Source organism: Melanotaenia boesemani, chromosome 2 (assembly GCF_017639745.1).
Source record: "Melanotaenia boesemani isolate fMelBoe1 chromosome 2, fMelBoe1.pri, whole genome shotgun sequence".
Taxonomy (NCBI): domain Eukaryota; kingdom Metazoa; phylum Chordata; class Actinopteri; order Atheriniformes; family Melanotaeniidae; genus Melanotaenia; species Melanotaenia boesemani.
In genome coordinates, this window is record NC_055683.1 from 25124250 (window position 1) to 25144190 (window position 19941).

Below are 19941 nucleotides of genomic sequence, written 5' to 3' on the forward strand. Positions count from 1 at the left end.
TCCAATGACAGGGTTCATCAACGAACTCCTTCCAACTCCAATTCTCCCAAAGAGCCCAACCTGCTCCCTCTTGTCTGTCTCTAAACCCTTGATTTTAGTCCTGTTTGGATGTGAAAATGTGTTTCATAATCAGCATAATTTACATTAAATAGTTTTACATGAACAGTCATAATGACTACAATAAAAACACACAAGTTAAAGTTACTTTTTTATGTGCTGTTTGGGATGGCATTTTTAATTCACATGATAGAAGACATTGTGCTTTGCTTATAAATTTAACATAGATTTGTTGCAAAACTTATAAATAATAAAGAGCCTAAACAATACCAAATAAGTAAAACTTTGTACTTACTGCAGGGGATTTTTCAACTTTATGCCCTCTGGAGCTACTATTCTTGCATCAACTCTTTCTGAACTTATTGCTGTCTCTGCTGAAATAGAAAGTAAAGAACTATTAAGTAGAAACCATCAACTTACCAACGAACTTTACCAAAGAAGTTTAATCTACATTAACAGTGCAAATATCTTGTAAACGGTTTATCATTTTAAATTGCCTTGGTCACTAGCAAACCAATGACAATTTTCAGTAGGCAAAAAAAAAATGTGAAATACAAGAAATAAATAGACTCCATAGTTCATCTTTAACTCACAGCCCACTGTGGGGTGTTTGCTTGCCAGTGTTTCAACAGAACTGCAGATACCTGGTCCCAGAGATTCACGCTGGCGTTTGCTTGGTACACGCTCCTTCCTGCCCTCGCCTTGAAGATCCGACTTATGCATTAGTTGATTCACTGAAGACAACAATTAAAACTTTTTTTTTTTCTTTCATGGGTCTTTTAAGTCATAACATTTGTTATCACAAAAAATCGTTTTTGCATTAAAAATACACTTGAAAGTTACAAATAATATCTACATGTATCTTACCTTTATCATTGGCCAGCCGACAAGCCTGATGAGGAACATTAATAATTGAGTTATACAGTATTTGATATAGAAATTTACCTTGATTATACAATAAATTCTAGGGGGAAAAAAATCAAAACACAATGACCATTTCTATAAACCCTCTAAAATTTATTGCACCAGAAAAAAAAAAAAATGTGGGATGTAGACATTATGTTTCATCAATCTTCCTTTAATTGAGATCTTTTTGATTCTTTCGAGCATCTTTATACTAACTGACAAAAAACATTCTGATTTTAAAAATGTGGCTAATCTTTGTCTTTTAACCATCTTCAAACATCCTTTCAGCTCACATAAAACAATAATGCATTAATGCTCTTATGTTTTTTTTTAAAAAAAAAAAAGGAGGTAAGGGGAATGATTGATGTCCAAGGACAAAAAGCCTCTGCAAGAATACCTTGTAGGCATTTATATCTGCAGAGGTAAAAACGCAAATCCACTATTTCAGAATTTCATGGGTTGTTTAATATTGTTCAAAAATGCTCATTTACTTCTGTCTCAGTGACATAAAGCAGAAAGGTTGCATGAACTTTTTTAAAATGTGTTCTTATGGTCTTCTCTCTTTATATTATATGCATGGGCTTTTGTGGCCTATGGACCAGTCCCAAGAAGATCACTCTCCTCTGTCCTGCTAGTTCTCTAACTGAACATGGCACAGCTACCAATTCACTTAAAGTAATGATTGAAGATAATATTAACAAGCAGCCTTTGTGTGAAAAACTGTGAGGATAGATAGATAATGGGGGCAGGGAAAAGTGTCTTCTTTTCCTTCAGCTCTGATGCAACCCAGAAGGAGGGACCAACTTGCAGGATGCTCATGTATGCTTTTCTGCTGATGGAAAAATACTAAGTGGGTTGGTTCTAAGTTGTTTTCTGTCGATGGAAAATTACTGAGTGGGTTGGCTTTGAGTGTTTTTTCTGCTAGTGGGAAGGTACCAGATGGGATGGTTTTTAAGTTATGTATATATACTGGTGATTTTGTGAAGAGAGTCGGATTGTCCGGAGATTTTGAAGAGCTGCTGCGGAGATTTTGCAGAGACTTCTACAGATTTTCTACGGAGACTTAGGGAAAACGTAGTTAGATTTTTACAGAACTTCATCCCTTTTGCTGGGATAGATTTTACCCGTTTGCCAAGGGAGATTTACTTATTATTGAAGAAAACTTAGACCGCGAAAGCGGAAAGCACTGCTTGTGAGAAAACTTTTACTTTATACTTATTTCTTATATTTTGCTTTTTAGCCCTCACTGAAAGGGAAGCCCTAAAAGGGAATTTTATTTGTTTTCTTTCTTTTTATATTTTCTGTATTGTACCAATAAAAGAAAACTTGAATAAAAGGGTTATAGTTAACTTCGGTTAACTTCCCAACCAAACTTATTTCTCTTATATTTGTCCACATCCACTGAGGAGAGGAGAGGATAACACAACGAGCAGGTAAGCCCCAGATTTCCCCCCCGCCCGAAGAGACATAAGAATTCGCTAGATTATTATTTCGATACCAGGTAGTTATCCTGTTAGGACGATAGTACGGTAGCTTCATACTCCTAGACCCAAAGGCTGGCTTATCTACCAGAATAACTCCTCGGGTCTATCTCCGCATGAGCGGACGATAATAATCAGGAATTCTAAAGGGGTAAAATTGCTTATTCCTCGCGCCACAAGAATCGAGGTGGAAAGGTTCGCCCATCACTTCGCGACTGGAGTCTCACTGTACTGTCAGTTCCTGAAAGGGAAATTCTTTTACTTTGGAAAACGGAACTTTATTTTGAAACAGGAAGTTGACTCTCTAAGGTTCTCATCTGCAGCAGCGACACACAGAACGGGCAGGGTGAGCTGAGAGCACATGCTGAGTGAGTGGTGGTGCCTGAAGCTGGAAAAGGACTAGAAAAGAGGGAAACATAAAGTACTGGCCATCTCCAGGGAAGCTACTGGTGGGAAAACCGTTTTATGTTTGGTTTTGTTGTTAGTTCAGAGGCTTGTTGCTAAATGTATGAAAATGTTAAGCTAAGTTTAGTTTGCGATTCTTGTGCTAGCTTAAAGGGGCAGCAGCATGTGGCAGAGCGTGCAGGCTTATTAGTGTTGTTGCCTATAACTTTGTTTAAGAATATTTTCTGTATGTTACATGTTTAAATAGGAAAAGTAATTATATTTTGTGTTCTTTTGTGTTGTAAGGTTTACAACCTGATCTGATCTGACCTGATCTTCAACTCTCATGACTGTCTGGCATCTAATGTCAAAGTAAAGAGAAGAAAAGGAAAATAAAGGATGTTGTCGTCTGAGTTGATCCAGCTAAATCTGTAGTTGGCCAAGGCCCTTTTTCAAGTTTTGGGCAGACTTTAAGTTAGAATCCCAGGATAACTTGACACTCACCGGTCGTTTAAAGATCCAAGAGAGGAAACAACAGGACGTGAGCCTGAAAGGTCGGTCAAAAGAACTGACAATAAGGTAAATATTCGTCACCGGTTTCAACAGGTTAAACTGAAGAGTGAATACTTGTGATCTTCATGCAGAAGTTGATTTATTGTAGTCAACTTGTTAAACAGCCCACTTTGATCTAAGTCCAGAGAACATCTGAAATATATCCTTATATTTTTCAAATTTGTAAGCAGACACAATTTGTCCATCTTCATAAATCAGGGCTTTTTCAGCATAACTTTACCACGTGTAATACCTTTAACTCCTTGAGATGATGCTTAAACTCAGATCTTGGTCCCTGCTCTGGGATGAGTTCCTTAATTTCTTCATGTTCAAGACAATAGAGATTTTTTCACCAATTTCTCCATCTGTTAAAAAACAAACCAAAGAAACATTTAAATTTAGTTATTTTTAAAGTCAAGACCATTTTATATGGGACTTAAATATTTATGGAAACTGATCTTAATTTTACATAATTAAGTACCACTGTCTCACAGAGCTAATGTTTGTTTTAGCGGAGCCTGTAAAATCTAACAACCAAATAACCAAATAACCAAGTAAAGACAATGTATGTAAATATTGTGTTTTACTATCAGATACTATTTTGTATTATTGGCAAGAAATATGCAGTGTAAGACATTAATACTTACCTTTGAACTTTTAATATATTTACGTAGACCCCATTCAGTTAGTTTGTCACGAATAAAGTCATCCATGGTCAAGACGAGAACTGAAAGAAAAATGTTTATATATTTATCTAATCAGTTACAGGTGTGATTTGTGAGAAGTAAAACATCTTAAGGCTCCTGTTATTGAAGGTAATGAAGACAAAAAGCTGCAAAATCACCAGGAGTTGTGGAACTATGTTCAGAACTACACCCAAATTTCTGGCTTGCTAGTGGTTTTTCAGTGTATATCCTGAAGCTCTGTGGTGACCTTTAATCGTTTCTCTTTGGCCCAGAAGACAGTCCCCTCAGTTTTGTTTTTGTTTAACTGAAAGTTCAGACACATCCAGTCATTAAGCTCCTCCATGCATTTACCAAGAGCCTGTTCAGGGTCTCGGTCTTCTGGTGAAAATGTAATGTATATGTGCATGTCATCTGCGTTGCCATGGTAACTAATTTTGTTGTTTTGTATGGCACGCCTGAATGACATCTACATGCTCCCACGCTATGAAGAGGCCCCAGGCTGGAAACTTGGGGAACTCCACATTTAATTCTCGTCTGCTCAGATTTAAAGTTACCTATTGATACAGAGTACTTCCTGTTCTCTAAATACAGGAGGATCAAAACTGCAAAGATGAAACATAATTGCAAAAATATGTGAATAGCTCAATAAACAAATTAGTGTACCAATAAATTATACAAAAAAAAATAAATAAAATTGTTTTTCAATTTAAAAAACTATAAAAACATGATACCATTTCTTATTTCCATTTTTAAGTGTTTCAATTTAACTTTGTTAATATTCCTATTTTTTTTTTACTTTTCCGTGTCATTTTCAGTTCAATATATTTATTTTTTATAAAAAAATATATATGTCCTCCTACATTTTTATGCCTGTATTTATTTCTGTATTATTTTCCCTTTACATTTTCTTATCCCCAAAATTATTTATTTCTGTATTTTATTTTAAACTAACATTTATTTTTTGGTTTGTTGACAGATTTTTTTTTTTCCCCCATTCAGTCATATTTACATCCTCATTATTTCCAATCTTGCATTTTCTTTCTTTCTCTATTTTTTTTTTTTTAAACGTATTTTTTTCTGTCTCCTTTTGACATTTCTGCATACATTTCTGCCTCATTATGTAGGCCCCAAGGACCCTTTCAAGGTGTGTCCTTGGGGTAGATCCTCACTTAATAGTCAATCAACAGTAAGCAGGTCACAGGTTGTTAGTGCTGGAGAACTGTACAGCTGATCCTTTCTGTTTGGCTTCACAAGAGAAATTAAGGTTTTAAGCCGGTAGAACCCCAGCAAAAGGAGACTGCACAAGATCTTCAGCATGTTGTTGTTATAGCTGAAAATTCAAACAGTCAATGACTGTTCAGTCTTTGGTGTAGTAAATGAGAGAGGGGTTCCAGCTGCAGACGCGCACAACTAACAGGCTGAAGGTTCTAGTAAAGTTGGCTGTGATGCTCAGAGAACATTGCCTGCATCACAGTCAAGATGTAGGCAACAATGCAGGGGTGGAAATAAAGGTTTTAAATCAATGCCATAATAATACTTTCAAAATAAACTGGTTAAACAGTTAATCAAAAACCTGTCTTCAATATCATATCTTCAGCATCATAATCACTTTTAATAGATAGATAGATAGATAGACATTTAGCCCTACACTTCATTTATCATTGGTCAAAAATAAATGAATAAAAGTTGTTTTGTAGACAAGAAATTTAGTATAAATGTCAAGAGATCAGTGCAAATTTGGTCTCATCATAGACACATTTGTATATATTATATTTTGAGGACGGTACTCAAAGAAATAATCTAATTACAAGCTTTGTAAGTATTTAATCTTGATTAACCGCATTTTAATCGTATAACAATATTTGCCCCAAAGAGCAACACATTTTCATTTAAATGGAACTTTGAAGAATCAAGACAATAGACACGGACATTATGAAAGTAAATCCAGGTTCTAGTAATGTCTGGAAAAATGTATTTAATTAAATTACGATTCAAAACAGTAAAAAAAGAAAATAGAAAATATCAGTGGCCCAAAATGAACAGACCTACAGTAAAAGTGTTGTTTTATGTAAAAAAGAAAGGAAGAAACCCTTTTAATCTAGCTCTAACCCTACAAAAGCTTCTTACTTGAGATTGACCGTGAAGTTCCGTGAGCTCAAGATGTCCGTGGCGGCGCGTTGTCGGTGAGCCACAGTGGATCTGGCGCAAGACCGGTCTTGTATGAAAAGTATTTACCCGTCAGTATCCGTTACCCTACCCCCTGCCGCAGGACAAAAAAAAAAAAAGGGGGGGGGGGGAGGCTAAGGAAAGTGAAAGTTAGAAGTTAGAATGCTGGTGATGACTGGCTGGAAAGGGTATGAACAATCAGGGATCCAGAGTGGAACCTGGTGCAGGTGTAACATGTCTGGACAAAGTCACTTGGTTTAGAAGCTACTGAAGAACATATTGAATATTGATTATTTTATTCCTCCTATCCATCCAAAAGAGGAGTAAACAAGGTCCGTAATCCACATCCAATCCTAGAAGACAATCCGAAGGTCACAGTTTCAAAAATCCACACAAGAATAAAACAGCATCACCAGACTGGGGCAGGCAGGAACAAAAACTCCATGAGGTAACAGGTCCGTAGGCTGAAGAGAAGGACTAGAAATGTGTAGGAGTAAACTCAGACGATCTGGCAACAATAAGCAGAAAAACTCTGGCTTATATGGGAAACCACAAGTTGGAGTGCATCAGCAATCAGAGCAAAGCAATCAGAGGTGGAGGGAAAATGCCTTCAGGGATGGCTGGGAAATCCTAACACCGTGACAGTTATGGGTGTGTGCAAAAGGTGACAGATAGATTTAGACCAGTTGTGAAATTGTGGCTCTGACAGAGGTAGAGGAGTTGTAAAGACTGATTGCAGAAGGTAGGAAGAATTTTCTTTATTGTTCTTTAGAGCATCGGGGTTGAATAAGTCTGTTGCTGAAGCTGCTCTTAAGCTTGTCCAGTGTTTTGTGGAGGGGGTGAAAGAGGTTGTTCATGATTGCCAGCAGCTTTGCAAGCATCCTCTCCTCCACCACCTCCTCCAGGGTGAAAAGTTTACAGCCAACAACAAACTGTGCCTTCCTGATTAGTTTGTTCAGTCTGTTGGCGTCCTATGCCTTGATGCCTGCACCCCAGGACAGCGCAGCAAAGAAGATGTTTGCCACAACAGACTGATAAAACATCTGCAGCATTTTGTTGCAGACATGAAATGACTTGAGCCTCCTCGGGAAGTAAAGCCGGCTCATGCCCTTCGTGTAAATGGTCTCTGTGTTGGTGGACCAGTCCAGTTTATAGTCCAGTGTTACACTCAGGTATTTGTATTGGTGCACAAAATCCACATCGGTCCCCCTGATGCAGACAGGAGAGGGCAGTGGCTTGTTGTTCCTGAAGTCCACCACCATCTTTTTTGTCTTCGCCACGTTTAGTTGACAGTGGTTCTCCCCACACCACTTTACAAAGGTCGACCAGGTCCCTGTACTCAGCCTCCCTCCCTCCACACACCCCACAATGGCCGTGTCATCAGAGACTTTCTGTAGATGACACGACTCATGCAGTACATAAAGTCTGACGTGTATGTGGTGAAGAGGAAGGAAGAATATTTATCTCTCCTCACAATTTATAAGCTGTGAGATTCTAATCCTGCTTTCTGTCTGTTCACCTGATGGCTGATATTCATCAATATGTTGTTCCTTCTGTGTTTAGAAGGAAGCAGCTTCACAGCTTTAAATTCATCCTGCTGATGCTTTACCTTTTAGTTAGTAAATCCTGAACATTTCATCCTCCTTCGTCATAAATATTTGATTTTATATATATTAAGACATACTTTAACTGTTACTGTTAAAGAGAAAACTGCGGCTAGATCTGTTTATGTGTTGAGTGCAGGGGTCTGCAGCCTTTCCAATCCAAAGAGCCATTTTTACCTCAGCCAGCTAAATAAAACTTTAGAGCCGCAAATGTTACAAGACCTTTTGAAAACAGATAATTTATAATTTTTAATAAACATCTACAATAGGAAATTTGTTTTTTTTTTAACCATTTTTGAAGAACCACAGTTTTATATCTATTTTTAGATTTTAAAATAAAAACATAAAACAGTAGACAGACTTTCTTCTATGGGATGTATATTTGTGAAAAATTATGTGTTTTGGGGAAAAAAAAACTTGGCAACCTAATGACAAGAAAAATATTACTGTTTTTAGTGTCAATGCAATTATTCCATGAAAAAAAAAAAAAAAAAACTGCATTTGGTATTATATCTATATTTAAAAACATTAGTCTTTAGTATGTTTAACCATGTATTAACATCCATTGTGGAAGGTCCAGAAAGCCACGTGCAGCTCTGGAGCCGCAGGTTGAAGACCCCTAATTTAGTGTTTGTACACCAAAATTTACTGCATTTGCTTCATATAGCAGAAGTCCTTCTTTTAGAGGAAAATTACATTTTGCACATACTAATGCATTTAATCGCAATAAATCACAACATTTCATGCAATTAATTGCAATTTAAAACTTCAATCGCTGCCCAGCACTAATGCCCAGCAAAAATAAATTAAACAAATTAAACCACCCAAACAAACAAATGAGACACAAGGGTGAACTTAAATATTTGCTGATAAAAAGATACAAAATGGTAACACATAAAAACCTAACTAAGCTAACAAAGGAAAACCCAATTTTCTCTCCTGTTGATGCTGGTGTGTGGTCTGGTCTAATTAGCTGATCCCCCCTTGTGGCCACCCGCTGGTTCCCAATCCAACGGATTGGAGCCACTGAAACAACTCAAAGGAAAACAAATTACACCACCATAATATAATCCAGAATGTGCACCAACTTTAGAATACATGTCATTTTAATGATTAAATTAAACTCAGTGGCAAACAATAACATATCGGTCTGTAAATTAAATCCCATATGTAAAAAAAAAAAAAACTATATATGTGTGTGTGTGGTACTGTTCATTGCAGGTTACCTCTTATGCGCGGCTGTAATACCGTATATGAATCGTACACGTACTGTGTGATTTACAGCAGCATTTGTTGAGGCTTTAAATAACTCCCTAGAAATAGCCATTGGCTATTTATTATGTGTGTACACAAGTTTGAAACAGAAATAAAAATGTACAGTCATGGTCTAATACAATACATTACCTTCTTAAAATGCGTCTTTATACTTCATCATCAGTTTCCCCCACAAGTGTTTTTCCCCCAGTGGAAATGTTAGTGAAAATCTAGTATGTTTGAGTGATGTTTTATATTTTGTAAAGCACTTTGGTTGCCTGCAGGTTGTTAAAGAGGGCTAAATAAATAAAGTATTATTATATGAATGAATTTAAAGTTTATTGTAATTGTAAGAGTTTAAAATACCACCATAAACAGCAGAGGCTGTACACTGTCTCCCCAGCTCCCTCCTACGTGTCTCTTTCTTCCAACACAACTTCGGTATGAGACTTGCATGCTGAAACTGGAGCACCCACTTCCCTACTTTGACTAGGAAATGAGTCGTAGCAGGTTGATGCAAATTACAGCCTAGAGGTTTTTATTGTTTTGCTTGTTTGTTTTTTAACTTGTGCACCCATACACATATTGGACTGTGGGTGCTTGCCCACATCACTCACATCAAAAACTGCCTGCAAGATTTTTTTCTTATTATCAAAAGATTGAGGTGGATGTACATGAAGATGACAAAAAAAAAAAAACCCCATCCTTTTAGTCCGAGTTGAAGAAAGAGAAAAAGATCTTTAATTTGGGTCGACCTGTCTGAATAAATGGTTGGTGCAAATTACATATATATATATATATATATGTATTTATATATATATATTATAATTTTTTACACTGAGAATGTTCTTGTCAATTTTGTGAAAAGCAACTTTTTGTTTTTCTTTCAGAGGAAGGTGTTGACAAGAAGATTTTTTTTAAGTCTTGGAGATTCAAACAGGCTTAATGAGTTGATTTCTAAAATTGGACCAAGAGCTAAATTCAAACAGAGACTTAAAGAATACATAAAGGTAATCTACTTTGCTTGTAGGATTTCTTACTCATATACTACTGGACGAAAACACAAATATATTTGTCCATTTATCTCTATAAAACATAACAGAAAAATTCTGAATAATTATTTTTTTATTTGTTTCTTTTATACACAACCGTCTTGTTTCAACCCTCTAAACTTAGGTTCTCTCTATTAGCAACTGCCAGCTCAATAATAGCATTTATTTAATATCAGGAATGTAATGACTCAACATTACTGTGGAAGTAATGAAAGAATCTGCACCAAAACAAAAGATACTCTCTGATCATTTGGACTTAATTAGGAAAAAATAACAAATAGTTTAAAGCTCTTTTAACAGTTAGGAAAAAGAATAAATAAACATAAAAATAACTACCTTAGTGAGCTCCTGTTGACATGTGTGGTGGTCATGACTTTCTCTGCTGTGATAAAGACTGGATGTCTAATTTCTGAAATAATATGGTTTTATTTCTCTGTCACGTTCTAGAGAGAAGGACTCAGTTTTGTCCAGGATAAATTAACAGAATGGGATCTCAGCGAGTTGATTCAGACGTTTGAAGGTAAATCATCACACTTCTGCTTTGGCGATGCCATTCATGAAAAATAATACATTCCAAATAAACAAATAAATGTCAACTGATCATTTCTCTATAAAATTATATTTCATTGCAGAACATGGCATCAACAAGGAATCCTTCCTATGTCTTGAAAAGTCAGACAGGATGAACATCTTGATTAAAAAAATTGGGCCAAGAGTAAAATTTCGAAAGAGACTCAGAGACTATTTACAGGTAATCTGTCGTTTTATGTTACGGCAGGATTTCAGAGTCCTCAGCACACACATTTGTCTGACTACTATCATAAATGTTAAGATGTGTTTCTTTCAAACATCAGTTGGGATTTGGGTGTGGCAGCGCTCTGTGGGAACACCAGTACGAATACGACCAACATTGAAGAGTTTAAGCTTCTGTTTAAGCTTCTGAAAAGCTTCTGTTTAAACAGCCGCTTAGTGCAGAAAACAGGATGAGCAAGTGTTAAGCAAGGCTGTGGTACAGTCCTGTTTGGGCTTGTGTTGCAGTCAGTAGAAATAAATGTCAAACTTCCTTAAACAAACAAAAAACAAAAACTGTTGTCATGTACTTGCATAGTAAATGTTTTGCATCTTACAGTATAACTACTAAACAAAATATTTGAAACAAACTATAAACAGGGTCCTAATAAGTTAGAAGAAACCTATTAAACCTGTGTATAGACCGTGTGTAGGACAGCAAGCTGCCTGATTAAATGATATGATACTTCCTCATATGCAGGATCCATCTCCTTTTCCACCACATTTGGAGTCTACTTCAGGATCTGACAGAGATGACAGAGATAAAGATGTGGACCAGGAGATGGTAAAAGCTACTACAGAAGCACCTTTGAACACACATGGCACTGTCAATCATTACATCATGTATAATATAGTATTTGTTTTATCTCTAAAGAATGAGGAGCTGATTTACCCCGGTGCATCAGTAACTCGGGAACACGGCCTGCTTGCTACCATTCTCTTCATTCTGCGTCACCAGCTAACCTCCACAGTGCAGACTGGTTTCATCGCTCTACTGAACTTTCTCATCCCGAACCTGCTGGTTGAGTCTCAGCAACTTCCTCACAACATCCATGCTGTGTTTTACTGTGAGGGCTGTCAAAACTACTTAGGAAAAAATCCAACTAGTTGTTTTCACTGTAACACAATATGTAAGAACACAAGCAGTTTTCAAAGTGGAAACTTTTTTTTGTTTTCACCCCTGAAAGATCTTCTAAAAGACCTCCTTGAGAACCATGGCACTGACTTGTTACCTAAAACCGAAAATAAACATGGCCATGACATTAAAGATGTAAAGGATGGGATGATGTACCAGAATCTCCTAAAACGAGGTATTCTGGGGGTGGATGACCTTACACTGACATGGAACTGTGACGGCGTGCCAATTTATGAACCCAGATTTTCAATTTGGCCTCTCCAGTTTACAATTAATGAACTTCCTTACACACAGAGAACAGAACATGTGATGGTAGCGGGACTTTGGTTTGGCCGAGAGAGACCTAACATGGATGTGTTGCTAAAGCCTTTTGTAGATGAATGTTGTGATTTGGCCCAGAATCCATTCGACTGGAAAGACAGCAGTGGCAAAGTTCGCTCTTCAAAGGTCTTCTCTTTGATTTGCTCTTCTGACGCTGTGGCGAGGCCACTTCTCCGGAACTGCAAACAGTTCAATGGAGAACACGGTTGCGACTGGTGCTTACACCCTGGCTTGGTGGTGAAGAAGGGCTCTGGGTCCACGAGGTCGTACCCATATGATGAAATTAAACAAGCTGCGAGATCTAAGATGATGTTTGAGGACAATGCTAGAGAAGCAGAGAGCACTGGCTCCCCAGTGAACGGAGTAAAAGGAAGGTCCTTGCTGTCCCCTCTTCCCTTCTTTGACATTGTTTCGGGATTTGTACCTGAGTATGTGCACTCAGTTCTACTTGGTGTGTCCAAACAGCTGATGTCTCTGTGGTTGGACCCAGTAAACTCAGTGAAAGCGTGGTATTTAGGTGACAAGACTGAACAAATGGACTCACGTCTGCACCGTCTAAAGAGACCAACAGAAATAAGTCAACCCCCACAGTCAGTCAAGTGTTGGGACTTATGGAAAGCATCGGAGTGGCGGGCATTTCTCCTATTTTATGCCATTAGTGTCTTGCCAGGTATCCTACATCCAACATATGTGACACATTATTTATATTTGTCCTTCAGTATCCACATTCTGCTACAAGAATCAGTATCAGAATATGACCTGCAGCTGGCCCGTGAGTACTTAAAACGTTATGTGAAAGACATGGAGACATTTTATGGTGAAGAAAACATGTCTTTCAACTGTCACCAGCTGATCCATCTAGTGGACAGTGTACAGCACTGTGGACCTCTCTGGGCAACATCAGCCTTCCCCTTTGAGAGAAACAATAGACATTTGAGGTGGCTGCTTACAAATATTGATTATAATCCGGGACACATATACCAGAGGTTTCTCTTCTGGCAGCACATACCCAGTCACATAAATTCTTTGACCTTTAACCATCATCTAGAATTCGGGGAGTTGTTATCGAAGCTCTTGCCAGAAAATGACGGAGACAGATCTTACAAACCCCTTGGAAACTCGCATCATCCTGAAATCACAGGTTCCATAAAACTAGCAATAGAGGAACTCTTGAATCAACCAGTTGTTGTCAGAAGGGCAGAAGCTTTCAATAGCTTCAAGAAAGGAAACACTGTTTACAGCTCAGCAAACAGCAAAGAGTCAGACAGAGCAGACAGTGTTGTTAGACTCAGAAATGGCTTCTGTGGAGAAATGCATTTAATGTTACTGTTTAAAGAAAACTGCTGCTGCACATCCAAGTGTTTGTGCCAAGCTGTACCAATCATTGTTGCTCACATGTATGACATCGAACCTGAAGAACGGTTGAAATATATAAATCATGATGATGCGTCAAAGATGATCTTTGTAAGAGTTAAAGGGACAGAACAACCTAAAGCTTTTTATTTGGATGATGTCAGGTGTAAATGTATGAATGTTGACGGTTGGCTTGTACCTTTGCCAAACTCATATGAGAGATATTAGAGTCTCTGCACAGCTCAGATGCTGCAGCATGGGATGAAGTCTTCAGTTTACTCAACAGTAGAAACGATGGAAGTTGGCATTTAAAGCTCATGTCAGCAAAAAAGAACGACAATTTTAACATCTCATTATTGTGTGACGTTTTCTTTTCTTTTCTTTTCTTTTTTTTAGAGTATTTGCACAGTGCATACTACAGTTAAATAAGTTTATGAGTGTTGATAAAAAAGAAATGAGAGAAAAGACACTGATGCAGCATTTAGTGCTGAGTAATTAGGTAAAATGTGTTTTTCTTGCATGTTTTCACCAGATATTTATCTTTTATTGATTAGTTGTGTTAGTTTGTCTGTACTTTAAACTCATTTAGTGTATTTGTAAATATTCTGTGCATTTTACATAAAAGCTGTGGGTCAGTGTGTGATACTGGTTGACAATATATTTCAGTAGCATTACGTTACTGTTAACAAACATAATGATGAAGCCCATTATTCCCTCGTTCTGAAGGACTTAATGTGCTGATAAAGCCTGTGCCATGTCATACAAAAGGCATGTACAAGTTTTACTCCACATACTAAAATAATTTCATCCAGAATGATGTGAGTGATGTTCTGTTCCTCTCTTGTTCTTCTATGGTAGAACTGATGAAGTTAACAGTAAGAATTGTGTAAATGATGATCTAAGCACAGACCAACATGAAATAAAGGATTTTTTCACATTGTCATTGTTCTCTTGTGTAGTTTGTTGGTTCCAAACAGCTTCACTGTAAACTATTTTCATTCATCATTAACTAATTCAAAATAAATGTGAATAAATTCTGAATTTATTCTGACAATATAAAACACAACAAGGTGACATTTTAAATAAATAAGCATTTTGTTAAAAGACAGCATTGTCAGGGGAAAACAACACAGTGAAGTATTACATCAGTGTGTCACTGCAGTGAATAAGTGACTGTAGCAATCCAACAATATGTACTTAGATAAAATTTTCTTAACCATCACTCTATTACTTTATTCTTTACCTTTACTCAGTATGTTTTTAAAGAAACTTACAATGAATATCTGCTGTGCATCTCATCATGTAACAGCACTGAAAAGTGTAAACAAATTTACGGTATTTAATTTTTTTTCCCCCATTTGCCATAGGTTTTAAGCAAAATGGTGAAACACACTAAATGAAATGTCTCAAAATATTTTTAACTTAGCACCAAGAACTCAAGAAGTTAAAAAAGGTACTCAAAGTCCTTCAACTTCTGGTGAAAGGTTTAAGATAATAGACTAAATATTCAAGTTCACAGTTCAGGAGATGTTTCACGTGTTAACCCAGAGAGTGTTGCTTCTTCAGGCTGTCAGAGCGCTTTATTCTCTCCTCTGGGGTCTTTCTGTACCAGCTCCTGAAAAAAAGAAAAGTACACTGTTATGCATCCATACATCCACCCTGGGGCGCCAAAAAGGGGGGGTATGGGTGAAGGATTCTAGGGGCCCATGACTGACAGGGGCCAGGAAGAGGAAGAGGGAGAGGCGGCTGCAGGTAGGTGACGCTGGTGGCAGGTAAGTGACGCTAATGGTGACGTAGTTCCGGGTAGACGGCAGATTCAAACTAGGCGAGCCTGTTAGGGTAAGCGAAGTTGACAGTTTAAAGTTAACAGTTTAAAGTTTCTCCCTTAAGGATGGGTAATGATTTGCGGTCTCACCCACCCTGCAGAGGACAGGATGTGGTGGTCACTGCTCTGTGTGATAAGGGTCATAAAGTGTTGTATGCTAATGTGTTTCCCTGTTTGAACTTTGCTTGAACTTTGCTTGCTCTACTGAAGTGTGATAGCTGCTCAATAAAGAGGCTGCACTGGGGTTGAGACTTCGGAGTTGACACCAGACACTCTCTGAGTGCTGAACCACCGTCTCTCCCCATCGCGATGAAGTTCTGAGTTCTTTGTGTCTTATTTTATGATAGAAAAATACCCATCAGCGCCCAAACATTTATACTTTCATTCAGTTGTATTTTGTGCCAGCCTAATCAAAATATTCTTTAAAGTAGGAAAATAGTGTCTTTAAAAGGTACACTCTGGAGCACAGCGGGGAGGATTTGGCCAGCCTGACAGATTTTATAGATCGTTGTTACGACAGAATCGTCATGGGGAAACCAAACCACACGTCCACCCCCTCCACCTCATCCAAGTCCTCTGCACCTCATTCCAGAGCAGACGAAGGAGGACCCAGAGACCACAGTGAAAAACATCTCCTTTCACAGAGTCCATCGGCTCGGTGGGAGGAAACCTGGCTCCAGCAGACCAAGACCTATTGTAGCGAAGTTCGTCAGCTTCAAACAGAAGGAGCAGGTGAAGAACCAGGGCCGCAAACTGAAGGGGACAAACTTTAGAGTAAACAACCAATATCCGAGATAGATTCTGGACCGACGAAGAGTCCTGTTTCCCATCAGGAGGAAATCTATTGCTGAAGGCGCTCGCGCTGTCATCGCGGTGGATAAATTATTTATTAATGGACAGCTGTACCGCGACCCGGACATCACTCCGTGGCTCTACTGACTTGGTATGGGCTTTAATTTTCCTGTTTTCTCACTAGATCATATTATATCCATAAAACTGCCATAAAAGATAATTTAGTTAACAGTAAATCCACTGCCCGTCTCCACTACACTATTCTCAGCACAGATGTGTTTTTTAAATTACTTTTTTCATTTGGCACTGTCGCTCTTTTCACACTTCTTCTCTCCGGCCCTTTAACGGTTAACGGTAACACTTGTCATTATATTATATACACATCAGCACTTTTCATGATTCACAGGAATGCACACAGAACAGCACAAGCGCACATACATCCCTGTCACAACCAGCTGGCAGATACACATGCATGTGGAGAAGCAGTGGGATGCACGCACACATGTTTCAGTAATATGCATATAGACCTCATTTCTGTGGTTGGTTCATGAACGAACTCACATTTGTCACTTGGAATGTGCGTGGAGCTGGCACAAGGGAAAAGAGGTTGAAAATTTTTAATCGTTTGCAAGAAATGAAAGCAGATATAATATTACTCCAAGAGACTCATTTATCAAATTCAACAATAGATCTTCTCTCAACAACCCAGTTTTCACACGTGTATTCAGCTTGTTATAATTCTAGGCAGAGAGGAGTAGCAACTCTTATTAATAGAAGGTTAAATTTTGACATAGATAATACAATCATAGATCCAGAAGGCAGATTTATAATAGTTACATTATCTATTAAAAATGTTAAGTTATGTATTGCAAATATATATGGTCCAAATGTTGATGATCCCTCCTTCTTTCACTCCCTCTTTGCCACACTCTATGGTCATTCAGATAACACACTAATTATAGGAGGTGATTTTAACATTATACTGGACAAACAAAGTACCACAGGAGCTCATCGAGTCTGGAAATCCTCAGAAACTGTAAAACAGTACATGCTTGGCACTCTCACCATCCCACACTAAGAGAATTGTAACACAGGGTTAGATATTTGGTTTAATAGTTTCCCGTACATCTCCTGTCCCTGAAGGTTTCACCTGTGTGTGCTCAGTCACGTGATCGCAATCACATCGTGGCGCTAAGCCAATCGGGTTATGTGGAGCGATTATACAGGCCTGCTCTGGCTTCTTCCCATCAGATGCATGGGGAAAAGCCAGGTGACAGAGCTGCTGCAGAGACCAGCTGTCGGTGAAGCCCGGAGCCGTGTAGTGCTGCTGTGCACCGTGCCATAATTGGAATTGGCCAGGTGGTTTGGATTCCATTCGGGATCTGAAAGATGGCGAGCTATTGAATGAACAGCCGAGGAGTGACGACACCGAACCTACCTACTGGTCTGGTAGGAGGCTGGCGAAGCCTGCACTCTGCTCCCCACCATTTCACTCTCAGATTCACACAACCGTCAAACATTCTTTCTCCTGTTATGGACAATCGCGTTTAGACATTTTCTCTGGACAATGGCAATAACCAAGACACGGGTTCTACCCGTGCTGTGCGATTGGGGTTGTGAATTGTACCGACCAGTGCCTGTAGTGGTGAAGACTCTGTAAATGTTTTGATGTTGTACAGCCAGTTTATTGTGAAATCAACTTGTGCAATTACTCAATTACCAAGATACTGCAGTTGTATATATTGGGATATTTTTGGGCTGCAATTTGGGGTTATTAATCACTTCAATATATGGTACCACCACTAACTAAAATCAACATTGTCCTGTCTTTTATTGATCACTGACACTCAGCTCCAGCAGTTGTTCTTCTACAGTCATCCTATTAGTCCATTGTTCCTGTTATTTACTCTTACCACTTTCTCATAAGAGAACGGATGTATTAGTGCCCAGAAGTGCTACAGAATACACCTTCTTCTCTTCAGTTCACCATTCCTATTCTAGATTAGACTATTTCTTAACTAGCAGCTCGCTGATGAATGACATGTCAGAAATCAGAATCCATCCTATTAGCATTAGTGATCACGCACCAGTATCATTCACTCTGAGAAGTAAGAGCAATAAACAAGCAACTAGAAACTGGAGATTTAATATGTCATTACTTAAAGATTCTGAGTTTATCAGCTACTTCAAAAGAGAATGGTCCTTATATCTAGAAAATAACAACTTGCCAGAAACTTCAGCAAGTGTTCTTTGGGAAGCAGGAAAAACAGTAATGAGAGGGAAAATAATTTCCTTTTCTTTAAGAATTTCAGAGTTAGAACTCAGAATTAAATCCTTAGAGGACGCTTACCATGTCTCCCCAGAAGAACACACACTAAATGCTAAAAGTAAAGGTAAACTTGAACTTAATGAAATAATAGATAAAGAGACGCAATTCTTGGTGCAAAGACTTCGCTTGGAGAATTTTGAGCATGGCAACAAATCTGGAAGGTTCCTGGCTAATCAGTTATAAACAAACAAGGAGAAAACAACCATCTCCTCTTTCAGGGATCCAGAAGGAAACATCAGCCACGACCCTGACAAGATAAATAACACTTTCAAAGAATTCTATAAAACATTATATACATCACAACTAACTACAACAGATGACAATATTGATAAATTTCTTAATAACATCAATCTTCCAAAATTAAAACATGAAAATAAAATGGTCTTGGATTCCCCCCTTTCAGCAGGCGAACTCCATGAAGCTCTCCAGCATATGCCCAACAATAAAGCTCCAGGTCCAGATGGTTACCCAGCAGAATTCTACAAAGAATTCTGGACAATGCTGGCACCCACTTTCTACAACATGATATTAGAAATAAGGGAAAAACAAAAAATACCTTCAAATATGAACCTAGCCAATATTACTCTACTATTAAAACCAGGTAAAGACCCAACACTTCCATCCAGTTACCGTCCAATTTCATTAATAAATGTAGATCTCAAAATAATTAGCAAAGCTTTGGCCTGAAGAATAGAAAAAATAACCCCTCTAATAATACATCCTGACCAAACAGGCTTTATTAATGGTAGACATTCCTCTACTAACATGCGTAGATTAATTAACATCATAGATTATTCTACTCTACATAATCTGGAATCCACAGTCATTTCTTTAGACGCAGAAAAAGCATTTGACCGAGTAAACTGGAAATTTTTATTTGCAACGTTAAACAAATGTGGGTTTGGGTCATCTTTCATAGATTGGATAAAAATATTATATAACAACTCAAATGCATGTGTGAAGACCAATGATCAAACTTTTCCAAGCTTCTGTTTGCAGAGAGGCACCAGACAGGGCTGCCCGCTTTCTCCATCACTCTTTGCTATTTTTATTGAACCCCTAGCTACTGCCATAAGACAAAATAAAGAGATTAAAGGAATCCATGCCAAAAATATAGAACATAAGATAAGTCTTTATGCTGATGACGTATTACTTTTCCTCCAGAACTCACCGACATCTCTCCCCCAGACAATCACACTTATTAACACATTCTTATCAACATCTGAATACTCTTTTAACTGGTCTAAGACTTTTATTATGCCCATCAACTGTGACCTACAAAACACACCCAATACTACAATACAGTCTGGAAACATTAGAAATCTAGGCATAAACATTTCCCCCAGGTTATCAGAACTAACAAAGCTAAATTATGTCCAGCTACTTAAAGCAATAGAGGATGATCTCTCACGGTGGAGGCGCTTACCCATATCACTCATGGGGAGGGTTGCCACAGTTAAAATGATGGTTCTAT

At 38.0% G+C, this 19941-nt stretch overlaps 1 protein-coding gene across 2 annotated transcripts; it reads left to right on the forward strand.

Moving 5' to 3' along the window:
• The first annotated feature begins 2673 nt into the window (after positions 1-2673).
• On the forward strand, positions 2674-14464 carry LOC121652139. 2 transcript variants are annotated; one of them, XM_042004740.1, is made up of 7 exons: positions 2674-2893; positions 3135-3407; positions 9981-10100; positions 10590-10662; positions 10775-10893; positions 11413-11496; positions 11587-14464. In XM_042004740.1, the coding sequence occupies exons 5-7, from the start codon at positions 10825-10827 to the stop codon at positions 13747-13749; spliced, it is 2316 nt and encodes a 771-aa protein (XP_041860674.1). In that variant the 5' UTR covers positions 2674-2893; positions 3135-3407; positions 9981-10100; positions 10590-10662; positions 10775-10824; the 3' UTR covers positions 13750-14464. The 2 variants fall into 2 exon arrangements, with proteins under 2 accessions (XP_041860674.1, XP_041860682.1); XM_042004748.1 differs by lacking the exon at positions 9981-10100.
• Positions 14465-19941: the final 5477 nt, after the last annotated feature.